Source organism: Nelumbo lutea, chromosome 1 (genome assembly GCF_056320005.1).
Source record: "Nelumbo lutea isolate HS-2025 chromosome 1, American lotus-T2T, whole genome shotgun sequence".
NCBI classification, from domain to species: domain Eukaryota; kingdom Viridiplantae; phylum Streptophyta; class Magnoliopsida; order Proteales; family Nelumbonaceae; genus Nelumbo; species Nelumbo lutea.
Genome location: NC_142684.1, coordinates 160,046,662 through 160,067,794, shown reverse-complemented (window position 1 = coordinate 160,067,794; position 21,133 = coordinate 160,046,662). Strand labels below are relative to the sequence as shown.

Below are 21,133 nucleotides of genomic sequence, written 5' to 3'. Positions count from 1 at the left end.
ATTAGCTCATCTTGGCCTCTATATTTAGGGGACATTTACTGTTGTACTAATTCCCTATATTTGGAGGATCCTGAATTCCTGACTCTCTCTCTCTCTCTAACGGAACCGGAATCCTCCCATTCATTCGATTCAGACATCAAAATGGAGAATTGGGAGATGTTGAATATTACGTCAAAGAATGTTGACATCCTATTCCTATCTTTATCTTCAACTAATCACCATTCACCAACCACCTGAGGAGAACTTTTTACGTCAAAGAATGCCTGAACTCATACAAAGGTATAATATCTGCCTTCTCCTATTTGGCTCGGGTTGATGGTGGTGTGTTGCTTAGCGGTTGTTGCTTGTGGGCCTGGGCTTGGATTTCTGTGGGTTTGGGTCTGCCATTTTTCTTTTTGGAATATTTGTTGGTTTCTGTTGTGTCACATTCTGCCAAAGCAGCTCTCGGCAGTCTTCTTGGTATGGATAGGAATCTGCTACCAACAAAACGCTCCAAACAGGACACTGCAGTCATGTTTCATAGATTATTGGGACACAATTGGGAGGCTTTGTTGGTAGCAGATCAAAATGCTCTCGGTATATACTTTGTATGCTTTTTTTTTTCTTTTATTGCTTACAAATTTTAGTACTTTTTACCTTTCTAAGAAGGTGGAGTCCCTCCTCACACCATGACACCAATCTCACAATGCGTCACTGTACATGGGGAACTTTTCCTGTACTTGCGATGGGGCTGTAAGGTGCCCTCTGTGATGAACAAATCCCGATTCAAGATGAAGAGGGTTTCAGGTGAGAGGAGTATGAGAGAGAGAGAAACCAACTTTAAAAAACATGGGTTTGGATTGTTTTTTTTTTTTAGTCTTTTTATTTTAGTTTTAATTAAATTTCACATAGGACACAATGAATGAAAAGTGTGAGTAGATACGTATCCTTTGAATGGGAGGACACCGAATGGGTACAAAAGGATCTCACCTCTCTTCTCTAATTGGCTTAACTCATCACAGCACTTGTGCATATAAGTTGGTACTTGGTAGGATCCTACATCTTCCTTTTTGAAGGGACTCCAAATGACCATCTGAACTTTTTATTTTTTATTTTTTTAATTTATGATGCATAAAATATATGATATGAATGAGTTTTGATGATCAATCAAAACCCACCCATAAATTTTGATAAATAACACCTTATTTGCTATCACGTTTATGATTCCAGTTTATTGGTATATTGCTTTTCAGATATCATATCTTTTCCAGGGGGGTTACATAACCAATTAAAGCAGGCCAAGGGTGAATTAAGGCACTCGGGATTTCCTACCCACTTTCTACCCACCGTGAATTAGAGCCAAAGCCACACACTCTATTATGAATTGAGAGATGTGTGCTGCAATTCATGGCAGGTAGAGACTAGAGAGAGGGTAAGAAAAGTGATCGAGTAGGAAATATGGACCGTGTAAGTATCAAACAGCACTAACTAGGCCCATTTAGCCCATTTTTATTAAAAAAAATCAGGCCCTTTTGGCCAAACGTAGTCGAAATAAGACTTCAGGTCATTAAAATCCACCAGGATTGGATCACGTAAACGACATCTCAAACTCTATCATTTAGATATCTTAGCATAATAGGAGTCTTGAGAGTAGGAGTCTTCAAGACTCTTCACAATGTAGGAGTCTTCCCACGATAAGACTCGTCACAGTAATTTTGGTATTTATTTAAATAGTACTAAAATTTAGCAGTAATACTATTATTTAATTTCGGTATTTTTTATTAACTAATTATTACAACTAACAGTAATTATTTAATTTTTAACAGTACTCATTAACATTATTTTAAATATAGTATTTATTTAATTTAATTACGGTATTAAAACACTATTATTCAATTGCAGTCTACTTTTATTAATTACAGTATTTATTTAATTATGTTATTTTTTATTTAAATTACTGTTATTTAATTACACTATTTTTCATTAATTACAGTATTTATTTAATTATGGTATTTATTAATTAATTACAGTATTTATTTAATTATGGTATCTTTTTAATAAAATAAATAGCAATATTTTTTAACAGTATTTAACAGTAATTAAGGTACTTTTTTAATAACAGTATTTATTAAAATAAAGTATTTATTTTAGCTAATAGTATTTATTTAACTAAAGTATTAAATTACTGTTATTTAATTATAATATTTTTCAATAATTACAGTATTTATTTCAACTAACAGTGTTTATTTAATTCATTACAGTATTATCTTCTTTTTTTTGCCATTTTTTTCTTAAAACCTAATTACCTAAAACACATTTGATCGTCACCTGAAAAGGAACAAAAAAATCTAACTTTAAGACCGTTGATAGGAAAACAAAAGAGAATCCATGATGTATCTTCAATCACGAATAGAACATTTCTCAGGCAACCCACTGTATTCAACCAAAGAGCAATTCTACAACAATGAAATGTCTCACGACATTTTGATCAGATGTAGTGGAGAAGAAAGGTTGAAGCATCTGGTGCTATTGGTTTGTATCGATAAGAAGAAGGTCATTCGAGTGAAGAGGTTGCAATGGAATTTCAGGGGAAACCAGACCATTTTCATTGTAATGGAATGTCAGCAAAGAAGGTTCCTCTTCTTGCAACTTTGGACAAATTGACCCAAGATATAAACTCAATGTGCATGTGTGTTTCTTAAGCATAATTCTCAGTTGAGATTATGCATGTGGCTTCTGTGTTACTAGTTTAGATCATGAGTGTGGATTATGTGTTTTGGTTGATTTCTAGTCATTTGCATCTCAAATTTAGTTAGTGTTTTTCAAAACTATTGAAGGGCGGAAAGAGCATCGTTGGACATTAATTTATGATAGTTTAAGCTCAAAAGTCCAATATCAGTAGTAGGGAATACTGACTTCTAACTTTTTTTGTTGTAGAATTTGGAGCGCATGATTATTTTTTATGTTGTCAAAGGCATCAGTGCAAAGTCACTTCTTGGATCCTATGTGTTATCCTCTTTTGATTCTCAGTACGTTTATGAATCGGGTTCCTAATGGTTCTTGCTTTACGTTTTATTTATTGTGGTGATGGGTATCTATGGTGGTTTGGTCGAAGATATCTTTCTCACCATTCAAATAAATAAGAAAAGGGTAATTTGAGGATTTAAAAAATAAAATAGTTAAATAAAAATATTTTTTTAAAGATAATTGACGGAATATTAATGGAGGGGGGTCTTTGTCTAACGGCTAAAGTTTAGGGGGGCCTTTATCACTAACCCCATAGTACAGGGGTGTGTTCGTAATTTACCCAAAAATGAATTATATTTATTCAACAATTGTAATTTTAGAGTTTAGGATTTAAGGTTAAGGGAATTTAAGGTTTTGTACGTAAAATTAAGAAGTGGTTGGATACTTGGATGCTTTAGTCCCACCATGGTAGGGTCCAAATAAAGTCGGGCTGTTTGATTCATCACCTACACCACTGTTCTTTACTGTAGAAACTCATAAAAATTTGGTAAATCCCGATTAGTACCTTGTACTTTGGGTCTAGTGTCACTTTGGTCTTCGTACTTTAAAATATGACAATTCAGTATTCGAACTTCAAAACATGACAATCCAGTAGAGCCATTAAGTGGCATTTGAAAAAGATATAAATGCTCTTCAAGTGTTATCTAATTTTCTTTATCAATCATCCAAACATTGACAAAAAATTAATAGTTTCAAATCCTTGTCTCTTCTATTCAAGAAAGTTAGAGTCACCAAAGGTCCAATCAAACATGACCTCAATTTTCTTGAATAGAAAAGACAAGGATTTAGGACCGCTAATTTCTTATTAACGTTTAGATGGTTAATAAAGAAATTTAGATAACACTTGAAGAGCATTTATATCTTTTTCAAATGTCACTTAATGACTGATTATACTTAATGATATATACCGGATTATCACATTTTAAAAGTTTGAATAATCAGAAATTTTCCTTAAAAATTTTATAAAATGTGCCAAACAAAAAAAAAAACTATACATCTTTTTAGCCATACATGGAGAAAAGGAAAAAGAAGGGGGAGGTATCCCAGCCAACGTTTCCCCTAGGAGAGGTATCCGTATCCATTTATAACGAGTACTGGTGAGGTAGTTGGCACACTCCGTACTAATGAGTCTTCGTTGCTGTCTTAAATGCTCCAAGGTGTGAACAAATCCATGGACAGGTATAGGTAGGGGGAAGTCACACCAAAATATGGATGCATTATTATGTATTTGTTTTTTTCGTACACGCTTTATTGCTTTAATTGGGGCAAGGTGTTGTACTGTAGATCTAGTTGGCAAGTTAATGGGTTAGTGGTGGCAAGATACATGCATGTACCATCACAATAAAGGGCTCTCCTACAACACAACCATGATTCATGGTAGATATATACCTGCAGACTCCTTTCCAGAAAGAGCCCACTACTTCTACTAGGGTTGTTGACATTAATTTGTCATTGAGTGCCCTTTAATGGTTTGGCCCTATATGGACAGCATCTACGTTATGTTTGGTGAAATCAGCCGTATGGTGCTGTCATGGCGTGTTATTATGGGTCTCACTATCTGTAATATAGCCATTAAATTCAACTAATCCATTCTACACCTATACCAATGGGCCTCCATACTTAACTAGTTGAATTCATATCTCATACACTTTTTCCCTGCATTTTTCTTCTGCTTTCATTCACTTTCAATACATGCATTTTAACTTGAACAATGGCAATTGAAATATACTGGGGACATAAAAGGAAAGACCCCATTGATTTTTTTATAGAGTTATTATTATTTGAAACTCACCTCAGTTTTCTCTCTTATATCTACCTTCTTCTTAATACCTTCAAGGGCCCCCTTACACTTTATTTATATCATATGTACCTTCTATCCAAGGGAAAATCTACAACTCCAGAACTTGGAACAATCAAAATCTCCCTTTAATTTCGATAAATCCCACCTCACTGGTTACCATTTAATTAATTTTATGATATGATTGATGAGTTATAGTCTTTTTCAGTACCATATCTTTCCCTTATCATCATTATTTCTTCATAAGTGGTCCACGTAGCTTTCCACATGGACAGCCCGGGGTTTTCTGTGCATGGCACCTTAGGGCTAGTTTGGGAGGGTTTGAGCATTGATTGAGTTGTATTCATTGAATCAATTATATTATTATTTAAGGATGGTAATTTTTCTTCCATCCTTGATCCCATGGGACTGAAGATGGAGATTGTTTTGGTAGGGTGGAAACGGGGATTAATAGAAATCTCTAATCGGGGTTGGAATCGGGGGTGAGGATTGAGATCCTCACAGGGATTTGAGGATTCAGGACCCCACGGGAAATCCATCCCCGTTGGGGGCCAGGGATAGAGGACAAATTTTATCCTCGATGGAAACCGATAACGGGAATGAAGTTAATTTCAAAATCAGGGCCATGGATGGGGAATATGATCACTGTCCCAAATCCACCCTGTTGCTATTCCCACACGTACTCCTCTCCGTTCTCATATAATGCACATGTGACCTTTAAAAAATAAAAATATTAAATATTAAAGTCATAATTATATATTTAGACTCTTATTAGAACTTATGCTCAATTCAATAGACTTTAATGTTTCGTAAGTAACCAATACTTTTCTCCTTTCTCACCACCTTTTGCACCATATCCGTTACATTCACATCAATTCTATCCATTACATTTCCATTAAAACACTCATTCATCTATTACAAATCCATTAGGCCATTAAGTTTCTCTCCTTAAAAAATGTTAGTTGGTTTTCATGCTTTTCTTTTCCTTTGCAAAATCAGAACATCCATTGCTTTTCTTACGGTTCCATTACAATAGAGAGGGCATTCATCCAAGATTTTCTATTGAGAGAGTGGCATGACGGCAGGAATGATCTTGATATTCACTTGAGGTAGGAACTAGCGGCCTGAGTAATGAGCATCACTCCAAAGGTGATATGTCGTTAGATTGATCTAAATGTAGGAACAGAAGCCGAAATAGACATTGAGAAAGATGATAATGTGGGGTGTTGAAGAGAGATGACCTTCATCTGGCGTCTACAGCTGATTTGGCATCATGTATTGATATAGAAATAACAGCCACAAAAATTAGTGGGACATATGTGCAGGAAGCAACATGGTATGAGAGCTACTTCACTTTGATTTGTGAGTATTATTTTGACCATGGTTTTTGAACTGCCATTGACCCGGATGGTCGGATCATTTGGCTTGGGAACCATTCAAGTAACCAGTTCTGTTTTACCCCAAATCCGGTCTCTGGCCAAAAATCATTAGATCAGTCAATGACCCACTGGCTCAAATGGCCGACCCGTTGATCCATTCAACGTTTTTTTGTTTTTTTAATTTTTAATTTTTTTTAATTTATTGGAAATCCTTATGTGGTTCACTTTAAGTATGACCCGAAGATTTCAATTTGAAGAATGGAGAAAAAGTCAAATCATGGTTCTATTGATCTCCTTTGTTCTTTATTTTTTTTCCTTTTTGTGATGAAATTTAAGGATATGCGATATACCCTTGAACTACGACAGTTAGGTCGGGTTGAGGCCAACCCTAGCCCAACTTTAAGTTTTAAGCGCTAACTCTAACCTTAACTAAATTCATTCAACCCTAACCTAATCCGAAGTCAATTTCGGGTTGGATTGGGCTCGGGTCGGGCTCAACCCAATCTTCTTTCCATCCCTTAAAACCTCATAGAATTTCTCGATTTTAGATCTTAACTCAACTTTCACTACATATATTAATCCTATGTTTCATTAGTATTTGTTTGTTGACGGTTTTTTTTTTTTTTTTTTGTTCTTTTGGTACAAAATTCAGAAAAACAAGTGTTAGAAATGACTATAGGTTATTATGAGTTATGGCTTGCGATAGATCTTTCTTGGGCAGCAAACAACATAGAGGAGATGAAGAATAAAATAATGTTATTAAGGTTTTAGTCTTTCTGATTAGGATTAAGAGAAGTGATTATCTTAAAAGAAATACATGATACTATGTGGTGGGGGCTATACAAATATCATGCATCTAAACAAATTAATCAATGTATATTATATATTATATATAACATATATTTATATATTACATGTATTATAGAATCGGGTTTGGTTTGGGTTGGGTCAGGTTGGTTAAGGGGTCAACCCTAACCCAACACAATGTAAAGTCGGGTTCATGAATTTCAACCCTAACCCTAACCCGAACATCAACCCGATCCAACCCAATCCAACTTTTTCAAGTTGGGTTCGAGCCAACCTGGCCCAAATTGCAGCCTTACCTTGAATTTTAGTTTATGAGGTAAAGTCTCAAACCTTTGTTAGAGTTTTACACTCAGGCCCTGTTCACTTTTCAGTAAGTTACTTATCCGAGAAAATGCAATTATCTGGGTAAGTATTTTCAGGGAAACACCTACTTGGGTAAGTGTATTTACCTATGTTCTTTTATTTCCCAAGTAAATAAGGCAATGATCATTTTAGCCATAAAAATTCATTATTAAAAGGGACATTTTTGTCTCATTCAAGTATGGGCAACTTTCCCTCCAAAGTGGGAAAATTATTTATTCACCTAAGAGATGGGTATCACTTACCCGATTAAGCGATACACAAGAAAATAAACTTTTCCTGATCCTCACATAAATATGAAAAAAGAACAAAGGATTCTTGGTCAATGGGAACCAAAATCCCAATGACCAACTTTCCCCCTCTCAAAATCCCAAAAAAGAACACCCCCTTAGAGGTAAGTTATTACCTAAGGCTCAGTTTGAAAGGAGTACAAATACAAATATGTACAGTGCAAATACATGTAATATAATACAAAATATAAGGTTTTGTACTCTACATATTTGCATTTGTACTCCTTCCGAACTGAGAGTGGGAGATTCTAGTCTATAAATAAAAAAAATCTAATCTTTTTAAGGATACCACATTTTTATTGATAAGTAATAGAATTTTTGAGAGTTTGAATTTCAGCCCTACAAAATCTGTTTTCACACCATCCTCGTAGCCCTTACTGAGATGTTTCCAATGAATGCATGGCTGCAAAGCTGTAAGGACCGTCTGAGGGCAAAATCTTAATTCAAATTTTCAATGGTAATAGGAAGAGCTAAAAGAGTTTAAAATGGAGAACGTGATGTGGAAAACATAAGCAGTTTTTGGGAGGTGTTTCAAGAGCCAAGGTTGAAGGCTTTTATAATTGGGGTGAGGTTTGGTCCTTTTTTACCAAGTAAATTTTACATTTTCTACATTAGAGTAATCAAACTACTTGTGATGTAACTATTCAATTTTAGGATTTTTCTCCTTTTTATACATTGAACATGTGCATGTATAACATAAAGAGAACTCTGGACTAATGAGCGAAAATAGATAGTTAAGGCAACTAATTATTTTGTACTATACTTTGTATTATAACTGATTATGCAGACCTAGGTGGAAAGTAAGAAATTGTTTGATTATTTTGCCAACCTACCGTGCATCATTTTTAGGTTTTTATGATTTATGTAATTATGGCTCAGTTTGGAAGGAGTATCAATACAAATACATAGAGTGCACAACCTTGTATTTTATATCATTTTCTATGTATTTGTGCTATTTCTGAACTGAACCTTAAAGTTATTTGCCTTAAGACTCAGGAGTACAAATACAAATATGTACAGTTGAAAATACATACCAAATAATACAAAGGGTCTGCACTCTACAAATGTGTACAAATATGTATTTGTACTCTTTCTAGCTGAGCCTAAATGTATAATAAAATTCAAATGCAACCTCATTTTTTAACATCAAGTCTTTTATCTATTTTTCTGTGCATGCACTGGTTCCATTGGAAATTTCTCATTTTTAATATGCATTGAGAAGATCTCACATATTTAATGTCATCATTCATGGAAAGATGTTATCAATTCACAGCTGTAATATATTATCAGGTTGGTATCAGGCAAGCTCTATGAGGAGTAACAAGCTGTCCAAAAATGAAGTCTTTGGACAAAAGTTTGGCACGTCGCCATAGTTTTAATTCGTGGCCACGACCCAACTTGCACGCATGACCCAAAGCCCAAATGTGTGGATATTATCCCTTCACAACTTACTCAATTTTATCTACAAAAATCAGCTTTTTATTATTCTCCGTATAAAATAAGCCCGGGATTCCGGGAATCAACCTCGAAAACCCTAAACGTGATCACAGGCGTTCATCGAGGTTCATCACAATGTCACAACGTATTAACAGTCCGATTCTTTGTATGGACAATCCGATTCATTTGCCTCGTCAAGCATTAAAAAAATTCTTACGCTTTCGGGATAGGCTTCTTTGACGTGGCTCTGGCACCCAAGTCCCAACTCTCAACTCTCAACTCTCAACTGTAACTTAATAAGTCTGGAAAGTGGGAACAAGGGAGCGTCGTCAGTCGTCAGTCGTCAGTAAGTCGGTCTCTGTGCTTTCAACTCTGAAGCTCTCTTTCTCTCTCTGATTCTGAGTCTTCCAGATCTACTACTTTCACCTCAACTTTCAGGTAATTCAAGCTAGCGTTTCTCTCTCTCTCTAATAAGCCTTTCAAGTTTCGATGCTTATGATTAATTGAGCGCAGAACCAAGTATAGAAGATTTTCTGATCAAAATTTAACTCTTGGTATGTGAAAATTGTTAATCCGAAGGATTTTTTCCACTTGTGAAGTAGTTGTAGTAGTTCAATTTGGAGCTAGTGAAAACTTCTTCGACAAATCTCCAACGAAAGAAATTTCAGCAGTAGCTACTGAATGCAGTCGTTCGTAAATCGTTGAAACTTGAGCTTTTGTACTATACTTCTTAACTGATCTCTAAGATAAATTTGAAGTACTGAAAATCTCCTTCTGATTGGAGTGTGTTTGTTAATTTTGTTTGGAGCAGAGATAAACCCTATTATCCTGAACCACGTGTCCGACATGCGGGTGGCAGTGGTCGGCGCAGGGATCAGTGGCCTGGTTTCGGCTTATGTCCTTGCCGACGCCGGAGTTGATGTGGTACTTTACGAGAAGGAGGACTATCTGGGCGGCCATGCCAGAACTGTTACGATCGACGGTCTTGATTTGGACCTTGGCTTCATGGTCTTCAATCGCGTAAGTGAAAGTCTTCCCAATTTCCCATTGCTTGAGCGGCTCAGATTTCATCTGTTCCGTATAATAATTACGTCACTCACGCACTCCCCGTGCTCTTCAAATAAAAAAAAGGCTCACTTCAACCCATAACCGTTCAATCAGTCAGCTTAATTATTTCTTCAAAAACAGATAATTCGTTAAGAATTTAAGAATTTTCTCTTTCGCTTATTCTATGGGTTCGACTATGGTACCGGAAATATCCCAAAAGTGTGCACATGTTATTTATCAAAATTCACAAAGTGCGATTTTGGTCAAAACCTTTTTTTGGTATCACGTATTTTCGATATCATAGATTTTTTCATTTTCTATTGAATAAAAACTACGGGGTTTTTATTGAATAAACAGCACCACCTCAAATCAGAATTATGAGGTGGAGTGCGGTCTAAAAGTCCCTAAACCACCTTAGTCTTTATTAACTAATTACTAGATGGAGATGGTGCCAATTGGTTTACTTGGTAGATCTATTCTGTGGGTGCATGAGATACGATGAGAAAGAGAAAATTGGTAGAAATTTTTTATGTTCTATATTTTGATTGCAAAAAAGGAAAATAGTGGGAAAATCAAATGATCTTTTTATTATTATTTAATTTATTATTAATTAATAATTAAATAATTATTACTTAATTGTCAATATTCCCGATGTACAAAAATATAAACATGGTAGGTAGATTCAACTATATATATATATATATATGGCAATGTATTGTGGTCGGTAGATCCAAATTCGTATTGTCATCAAGGTTGGGATTATTACCTTTACTGGGTTTATTTGAAAAAATATTTTGGTGGGATTGGGATGGGATGAAAAAGGGAAAAAGGGTGGAAATTTTCATGTTCCATCCTTTGATTGCAAAAGGAAAATTTGTGGGAAAATCAAATTATATTTTTATTATTATTTATTAGTTAGATCATGGTTTTCAAAACCGGATCGAACCGGATTGGACCAGGCGATCAGATCGGAAAAATTGGGAATCAGTCAGGTGATCGGTTCTGTTTTTCTCCAAAACCGGATTTTCTCCAAAAAAAAAACTGTTGATTGGTCAACAAACCATTGACTCAGGCAATTAACCATTTGAACGGTTTTGACTATTTTTTTTTATTTTTTTAATTTTTTTGCCAAAACGATCTAACCATTCAACCCAAGAATCGAACCCCTGAGCAGTTCGTTCTCTATGTTAGTTTTAAAAACCTTGAGTTAGATATTAATTATTAATTACTAAATAATTAATATTAATAATTATTATTTAGTTAACTAATATTTTAATTTAATAGCTATATTTTTTGTCATTAATATTTTCTTTTATTAAATAATAAATAATTTTAATATTTTATTATTAATATTTATTTATTTATTTTAATTTAATTATTAACTAAGTTAACTAAGTTAATTAATTTATATTTTATTAAATGATGAATTTATTAATGGGTATTTTTTATGGTAAATAATTAAACTCTTTAAAATAATACAATGAGATGTTTTTTATGTTAAAAAAAGTTTCCTCCTTGTTTCACACCAAAAGGGTGTAATTACACTTATGATAACTGAAATCCTGCCCCTTTTATTCATGAGACCGGATCTGCTCCACACACTGACTTCACAGGGATACATCATGCATTGGTAACATCTTCCAAATTTATACGTTAATATTCATGGGAAATGTTTTCAATGCATGGTGAGATGTGCTTGTGAGACCGGTGTGAGAAGCAGATCCCAAGTCTTATTCATAACATCCCATAAACTAAGCGTAGCAAAGTTTAGATCTCCTCTTCAGAGAGGAAAGTGAATCAGCCACATTCCCGGCCTATACCGAGAACATCTCCCATGATAATATCAGGAATGATGATGTCATCACCAGGAGATATTCCCAATACACGGTGGGAATATATTGTGAGACGTTGTGGGGGCGGTCTTGTGGGGGGCTGATTTGAACTCTTTAGAGAGCGCTCCTTGCACCAATGTTAGACATCTCAACCACACATGGGAACATCTATATTATTTTTATGGAGATGTTCCCAAGTTTCCAATACAGTGGATATGTGTCATGACTCATGAGGTCGGTGTGAGATGCAATACGAGAGTAGCAAATCCCGATTTGAAATATTCAAATTTTCCTTTCTATTCATACACTGTTATGCAAACCAAACAGAACATTATGGGTAGGGAGACAGCCAGACAAGCTACCTCATATAGTCTCATAAATCTTTAAAAAAAAAAAAAAAGACTGTTTGTTTGCTCTGAAGTCTGACATTTGAAAGTGCAATAATTACATTAAGAGATATATTGATATTGGTGAATTTTTCTTTCCTCTGAACTCTGAATGTAGAGAATGTTGTTCTGAACTCTGAACTCTGCTGAATATTATCAAATATCTATTTTGACCCCATATATTACAGTTTTTGTTTGCTTTGTGGGGGTATCATTGGAAAACAAAAAGTTGTATGATTGCACTTTAAGAGATAAGAGATAAGAGGAAACGAACAACCATTTTTCTCTTAAAGTTAAAAGATTTCTCTTAAGAGATAAGAGTTAAGAGGAAACGAACATGCCTGTAGTCTCATAAGTGGAAGATAGATGGTAGGCAAACATTGTATCACGCGTCAGCCTGACATGTGGTCTGCGTTTAGGAAGTTGATGTTGCTTAAACATTTATAGTAAGTGGGGAATTCACATGGTTGTAATATTCCCGCACGGGAACCACACTTTAGTACGACGATTGAAACATTTATTAACTTTTTACCAATAAAACCATTATTAAAAGGGAAAATTCGAGATTAGTACCCACTTTGGGTTTAATGCGATTTTAGTATATGTCATTAATCAATTCATTAATCAGTCGTTAAGTGTCATTTGAAAATATACAAATACCCTTCAAGTGTCATCTAATTCTCTTTATCAACCATCCAAACATTGACAAAAAATGAATAGTCTCAAATCCTTGTCTCTTCTATTCAAGAAAGTTGGGGTCACTAGAATGACCACTAAGACATAATCCTAACTTTCTTGAATAGAAGAGGCAGAGATTTAAGACTGTTCATTTTTTATCATGTGATAGTTGATAAAGAAAATTAAATGACACTCAAATGGCATTTGTATCTTTTCAAATGCCACTTAATGGTTGATTAATAAATTGGTTAATGATAGATGTCGGATTGACATATTCTAAAAATTCGGATACTAAATTATTGCGTTTTAAAGTTCAAGACCAAAATAGCACTAAACCCAATGTAAAGGGTACTAATGGGAATTTTCCCTTTTTAAAACAACATTTACATGCTTTGGTGTGAAGTACATTATTTGCCTCCACTCATCTCATTTCATGGCAGTGGGACTTTTGATCACTTGGAATCATAACTATTCATACCCTACCACTATATACTATACCTATACATCAGGAATATCTCCTCCCATAACCTATAATGTAGAATCTGAATCTAGTTCTCAGAGAGCCTTAATCACATTGCCTCAAAACATGTTTCAGCTACTTGTATCTTATTATTCATGAGAGATGTTCTCAGTATAAGGTGGGATATAATTGTGAGGTGAGTTTAGATCACCTGTCAATAAAATACATTCAAATAACTTAGACATGATTTCATACAGCACATCTCATATATAGTGGGTCCCATTTAAATTATGGGTATGCAGTGTTAGATCAAATTGGTAGAGCCTTAAAGGGTTTGAACATATTTTGTTGGCAAAAGATCCCAACTCATATGAGGTCGGTGTGAGGAGCAAACCCAATTCAACAATTTAAACTTTAAACTATTAAAGGGAGACGGGATCTGCTCCTCACAAATGGGCGCCTCACATGCACATTCATCGTGCATTGGGAACATCTCCTGTGAATAATAATTAATAAATACGGGAGATGTTCCTAATACATGGTGGATGTGCATGTGAGGCGCCAGGTGTGAGGAGCAGATCTGGTCTCTATGAAAGGATGTTCTTTATGTGTGCTTTTTGACTTTTAATTTTAAAATGGCCTTTGGCAACCAATTTGAAATCCCAATTTGCTCCTCACACCCCAACTTCATAGTATGTCTTGACTGTACATTAGGAACATTTTCCATACTTGTATTTATTTTTCATGGTAGAATGTGACTGTGAGCAAGGATTAAAATATCGATATGGTACGCCTGATACGAGGTGTATCGTATCGGTATTGGGTCCTACCGGCACGGGATACGCTACGACTGGAAATGTTCCTTTCAGTCATGCGTATCGGTCTGATACGCTATCGTATCGATGTATCGTGCAGTATCGGCTAATACAATCTGATACGCATCGATATGGAAGCGTATTGAACCTCCTTTTGACAACTTCAATAAAAAAAAAAAAACTTGCGACTGGCGCAACTCAAACCTAAAACCGCATCTCACCTAACGCCAATTAGCAACCCATCCTTAACCACTAAGACAACATTTCTTTCATGTAAATAAATTAATTTTTATCGCTTACTATTCACATAAAATCTCAACAACCAACATACACTTATCTTCATCAACTTCAATTACAAATTAAAAAGAATAATATTTAAAATTAATATCTTATAAACCAATAGAATAAATAATCTACCAGATCCACATTTATTTCGAAAAGTTGATTTTTAATTTAAAGAAATTTTAAAATATTAATAATAGAATAATTACTTTAATACTTAAAATTTACTAATGTGCACATGATATATATATATATATATATATATATATATATATATATATATATATATCATTTTTTTATAAATTATTAATTAATATTTTAATTTGCATTAAATAACCATGTATTTATTATTTACAAAAAAAATATTATTTATAAAATATTTAAAAATGTAATATAAATTGAACCTATCAAATCCATTAATCTATATTTATATTAAAAAATTATTTTTTTTATTTTATAAATTTATAAAAATAAAAATATTAATAATGAAATAACTATTATAGTAATTAAAATTTGTTAATTTTCATATAATATATATCTTTGAAATTTAAATAGACTCGATATATTTTAAGTTAGGATTATATATTTTTATAAATTATCAATTAATTTTGATTTGCATTTTATAATAACGTATTTATTGTTTACAAAAATGAAAATATTGCTTACCAAAATTTTGAGAATAAATTTTTAGTTAACATTTTTGTCAATGTTAAAAGTTATAAGTAGTAAAATAGAAAAAATGAGAGAATAATTGAAATATAATAGTTGTGTATGTTTTGCGCCTTGGACTTTAATATAAAATAAGATAATAATGGCTTTGTGCATGTATTAATTTGTAAAAATCTATATAATATGTTTTTTGGAATCTTGATTAATGCATGTCAATAAAATTGTATAATATCTATGCATTCTTCTATATTAATTGTAATATATTTCTTCATATATACCATCAAAATGTACAATTCTTATATATTTATACATTATTTGTAGCTATTTTTACATTAAACCTATTGTTAGTAATATATTTATGGAATTAATATTCATTTTCCTAGCGTATCCAAGTGTCTTTATGTTTTTTCGTCCGTATCCATGCATTTCCAAAGCGTATCCGTATCCGAGTTATCCGTTACGATATCCGATACCTATACTTTAATCATTGACTGTGAGGTATAGCTTTTTGCGGCCATTGAATTTGAAAATGTCTCCCAATGGTTTTGAGGATGAAATCAGAAAGTATCCATTGACCTTGCTTAAAAAAAAAACCATCCATTGATCTTTAAAAAATATGACAGGCATTGCCCTTCCATTGTTCATTTACATGTGACATCATACTTAGGGGTGGATTCAAGTTGAGCCGAATATCTGGCTATTCGAGCTCGGCTTGGTCATAAAATATCAAGTTCAAGCTCAAGCTCAAAATTGATTTGAATTAGAGACTTGAGCTTGAATTTGGCTCGAGTCAAAAGGTTGGAAGTTCGAGCTCGGTTCGGCTTGAACTCAATTGCCTCTAATTGTAGGTCTCCCTAGCAGCTAAGGTGCTGAGCCAATGTCTCCCTCAGTTGCCAAAGTGTCAAGCTGAGGTCTACCTCAGCTGATGAGGTACCGAGCTAAGGTCTCCCTATCAACTGAGGTGCTAGTCGAGATCACTCTTACTTGTCGAGGTGCCAAACCGAGATCTCCCTTGATAACTAAGGTAACACCCTATGTAACTATATTCGATTAGACTTGCGAGCCTCACGAACTAAGCTGTATTAAACTCGAGTTCAAATCAATTAACAAAGTCCATATATTAGACTCGAATTCGACTCGAAACTAGTTTAGACTGAGCCGAGCCGAACTCAAACAGCTCGGCTACACTTGTTTAACTTTTTAAAAATTCAATGTTACCCTCACCACTCACCTTATCATTTATCAAAATGGTTTTATGTATAGACATGAGACATTAGTTTGTCCACTTTATCACATCATTCCCACAAACATCATTGGAAGTATGCATGCCTTGCCTAGCGGCTTAGACAGGTGTCATCGATGGAGAATAGCCCAAGAAACAATGTTAGACAAAGAAGAGACACGACACGCTAGCAACCCATCACCAACTCATATAGTCATATCCCATGGCATATATATAAGCTATATAGTCCTTTGCAACTCAATTCATTTGTATTAAGCCTTCAAAAAAAATATTTGTATTAATATAAATATGTGGGAGTACAAATAAAGAGAATACAAATTCTAATTTAATTTTGTTTTGGGTTTTATATTATTCTATTTTTTTAAGTTTTATTTTACTTCATTTGTTTTTAAAGTCAAACAAAATAAATTAAATTTTGAATAAAAATAAATCAGATTTTGTGCTCAAATCATTTGCATTATTATAGTTTGGCATCAATGCGAATAAATTTGCATACAATCAAACGCTGACGCAGTCTAAGAGAGCACCTTAAAAGAACACTTTAGTCGTTAGTATGAATTTGACCTAAACCATCTTTCTTAGGATCATGGCCTCCCTAAAAGAACACTTCAGTATGAATTTGACGTAAACTATCTTTGTTAGGTAAAGATGGCATATTGACCTGTCCCCGTGGTGCCTTGCCCTGCCCCGCCCCGATGGGGCAGGTTTTTCTATCACTGATTGGGGTTCGGAGAAAATCTGAAACTCTGGGCGGGGATAGTATTTGTTCAACTCACCCCGACTATATTATATAACATAATATATACAATTATTAATATATAAATATATATTATATAATATAAAATAATTTTAAAAAATAAAATAAATTAATAAATATATAAATGAGAATGACCGAGACAGAATGGGGCAAAGTCGAGGATCCCCATTCCCTGTGGGGACAGGAATGGGGTTAGGATTTTTAGCCCTGCCCTGCCCCACTTCCTTGCCATTCCTATTATTAGGATGATCATGATCTGGGCCGGGATAAGGGCTAAGTCTGAAATAATCCCAGTTCTTTGTTTTTTCACTTAAAATGAATGGGTGAACGTGTCTCACAGCCAAGTTATTTCAATCAACTTTCGTAATCTGAGCTTGTATCATGCGAGTAGATTTGGAATTGAGTTTAACTCCACTTAGATCTCGCAAAACTAAAATAATTACCACAAATTGATTATGGCCCCCTCCCTCTAATCTATGTTTTTTATTTTTTTTTTCAACTTAAAAGACCAAGTTTTAGAATCATAAGCCCAACTCACCTGCAACTTGAATCTCCCGAGTCCTGACCTTGGAAGAAGTCTTAGAAAGAATTAGACATGTTTAGCAAGCGAGCTCAGATTTCCTACTCACTTTTTCTATCCGCCCTGAATTGCAGCCACACACCTCTCCGACTATTAGCAAAAGGGGTCTCATTCACTACTAGGTTCTTCATAGACATTCAAGGAACTATTTATGGCTTCTCACCGCTTCTTCTTCCTCAAGTAGCGAAATCCTAAACCCCATTTCTTTTGGTGATTTTCTTGGATAAAGTGTATTTTCAGTCAAGCCAACTGAACAGTGTGATATTAATGTCATTTTTCATTTTCCATTCATGATATAAAAGGTCCCTTGAGCAACAGGGGAGGCCAAAAACATATTCTAGAAATAACTGATCTTGTGGGCTGTGTAAACTTAAAATTGAGGCAAAAAGGGTTTTGAGCATTTCGTAGAATTGATTTTAAAATATTATAATCTGAGATAAAATACTTCTAAGCCCCAAAATACAAAGCCTAAAATCAGGTTAGAAGGACAAAATCTGAACCAGGTATTTTAGTTTAGTTTATGTACTCTTGTGGATCCTTTATGCATAACTAATAAGTGTGCACGTGAAGCACATGAAAATTTTAGATGATGATAGTGATAGTAATAATATATCAAAAATTTTCTATCAAATTTTTTATTTTTTTATTTTTTATTTGTTTTTTAATAATAATCAAATGCAAATGAACACCTCATCCAAATATGCGATAATCGAATTGAGTTGTAAAGTTTCAAGTATCATTGACAAGGCTAATTGCTTGGCTAGACTCTTTTTTGTAATGTTTTATCCTTTTGGTGTATCTTTTTTTTTATTCATTTATTAGAAAAATGTAAGATTTAAATAGAGAAAATTGAATGAGGTGAAAAGTAGTAGTTCAATTTTCAATTTAAACCTTACAATTAAATAGAGTCTAAATTCAAATTTGAGTATTTTAGCCAAAAGAAAATTTCACAATTTTATTCTTATTTTTAATAGTATTGTAAACATTGAATTATAGATGTGTTCATTTTTTTCTATAACTTTTTTTTGTATTTATGTGTAAAGATAATTTTGATATGTCATAGTTACTTTTTGTTTAATATGATAAATATATGATATTATACATGTGCTTGAATACTTTTATGTAAAATTTGTGTATTTTTTTATTTTTATATTATTATATTTTATTGACTTTTATTATTTATTTTTGACATTAAATTTAACAAATTTAACCCAAGAGTTGAACTATTTATTATTAATTTTTATATTTCATTTTTGGCCAATTCTAAATTATGTATTTCATTTTCATTACCAATAAAAACAATTCTTGCTTATTACACCTATTTTTTTAATTTGATTAATAAAAATATCATAAATGTGTCTAATTTTTTCTACATTTTAAAATCTTCTATATTTATTTCTATTTAAAAAAATATTACCTAACTATGACTTCTTAGGTTGATCAATTTGATTTGGATGATTGAATTGCTTAGCCACTATTTGGATAAAGAATAGTTTTGTTTTTAAGTCAATTTTAAAATATACAAGTTTATATTCTTAAAAATATTGATAGATATAATTAATAGCATTTATTAGTGAAAAATAACTTAAATATAAGATTTAATAAGAGAAAATGAGATTTAATACCTTAAATATAAGACTTAATGAGAAGGGATTAAATGAGGTGAAAAGTAATAATTGAAGTTACATTTTCAACCCATGCAATTAGAGATAAGGGGATTAAATGAGGGTAATTACATAAATATGAGGGGGCTAAATACATAAATATGAGCATTTTAACAGCCATTAAATCTAACATTAAAGCTATAATAAAATGACTTTTATAGTTTTCTCAAACAAAGAAATATAAGGTAATTTTATTCAAAAAAAATTCACACTGCATCCACACTTTTATATATAGTATAGATACATGCGCAGAAAATACTTTTTGTGATGTATCTAACATGAAGGGAATACAAATACGTAGAGTGCAAAACCTTGTATTTTATATTATTTTGTATGTATTTGCATTGCATATATTTGTATTAGTATTCCTTCCAAACTGAGACGGAGATTCATGCACTCCGTGCAAATTGAATTTAAAAAGACAACATTTTGGCTACCCAGTTCTAATTCAAAGATTATCAATAAATTTGAACTGGATGCAATCTGAACACCCCATGGATTAAGCTGGATTTGAATTTTCAGTGACAGGTCCATTATTTGAGAGACAGAGAGAGAGAATTTGATCCACTTAACTAATATTAGATTCAATAATGTATACCAGCACGTACAATAGGCCTTGATAAATAAAAGGGTACACTATAAAGCCTGTAGAAACCATTTTTTGGTATAGTATATGTAACTTGATCGATCAAACATGATGCACCTGATCTTGATGCGACTCCAGTTTATAATTTCTGATTTTCTACTAAAAATATCATATTTATTGAAGGGCATGCTTACTTGCTTTTCGACGATGATAGATAATATATTATTTTTTAATGGAAACTCTTGGTGAGTACTGAGTACCCATTAACTGGACAATTAATCCTTTGATCATGTAATTACATGTGGCTAGTGATGGGGTGTGTCCGTTCATAGGTTCCCAAGGTCTGCATATTGATTGCTATGACAAAAGCACTCATCCATCCTTGGAAATCACTTGTGCTGAGTTTTTCTTGTTTTTGCTGTGAGAAATTTTGAATAATTGGCAGGTAACATATCCAAATATGATGGAGTTCTTCGAGAGTCTAGGAGTTGAAATGGAAACATCAGACATGTCATTCTCAGTGAGTCTTGACAAGGGTCATGGCTATGAGTGGGGTAGTCGTAATGGGTTGGCAAGTTTGTTTGCACAGAAGACCAACGCCTTAAATCCCTACTTCTGGAAAATGCTCCGGGAAATAATCAAATTCAAGGAAGATGTTTTCAAGTAAGCACTCCTTCCATCTCCCAAGAATTTCATTATGTTAATCATAACTAACAGCTTTATAATGATTCTGGCCTGCTTCATCCTACAATACTAGAAACAAGCATCATTATAATGTTAATGTTGTTAGAGGTATGAAAACTATGCACCGTTTAGCCTTATGAATGAATATAACAAAAACAAAGTAAATGATGTTGTATCATCTATCCTTAGCTTATGAGGTTAAAGGGATGTTTAATAACCAGAACACATCTCACTGGTTTTGTGGTGTTAGGAATTTTACTGCTTGTATGCATTCCTCAATGTGACAATGTGTTTTGGGTGGGGGGTGGAGAAAACTCTACAACAATAAAAATAACTCCAGTAATAACCTTTCTAATCAGCAATGAATTTTCCA

General features: G+C 33.4%; 1 protein-coding gene across 15 annotated transcripts in view; it reads left to right on the top strand.

Moving 5' to 3' along the window:
* The first annotated feature begins 9,135 nt into the window (after nucleotides 1-9,135).
* The window catches only part of LOC148878719 (uncharacterized), a 44,452-nt gene continuing 32,454 nt past the window's right edge, over nucleotides 9,136-21,133 (top strand). For 2 of the 15 annotated variants that reach the window (XM_088959144.1, XM_088959098.1), the window contains exons 1-4: nucleotides 9,165-9,515; nucleotides 9,677-9,766; nucleotides 9,889-10,097; nucleotides 20,522-20,739. In XM_088959144.1, coding sequence (XP_088815270.1) covers nucleotides 9,924-10,097; nucleotides 20,522-20,739 — 392 coding nt within the window. In that variant the 5' untranslated portion in view covers nucleotides 9,165-9,515; nucleotides 9,677-9,766; nucleotides 9,889-9,923. Of the gene's footprint in view, nucleotides 9,796-9,888; nucleotides 10,098-20,521; nucleotides 20,740-21,133 lie in introns of all 15 variants that reach the window. The other 13 variants (XM_088959137.1, XM_088959060.1, XM_088959074.1 and 10 more) reach the window with 12 other exon arrangements.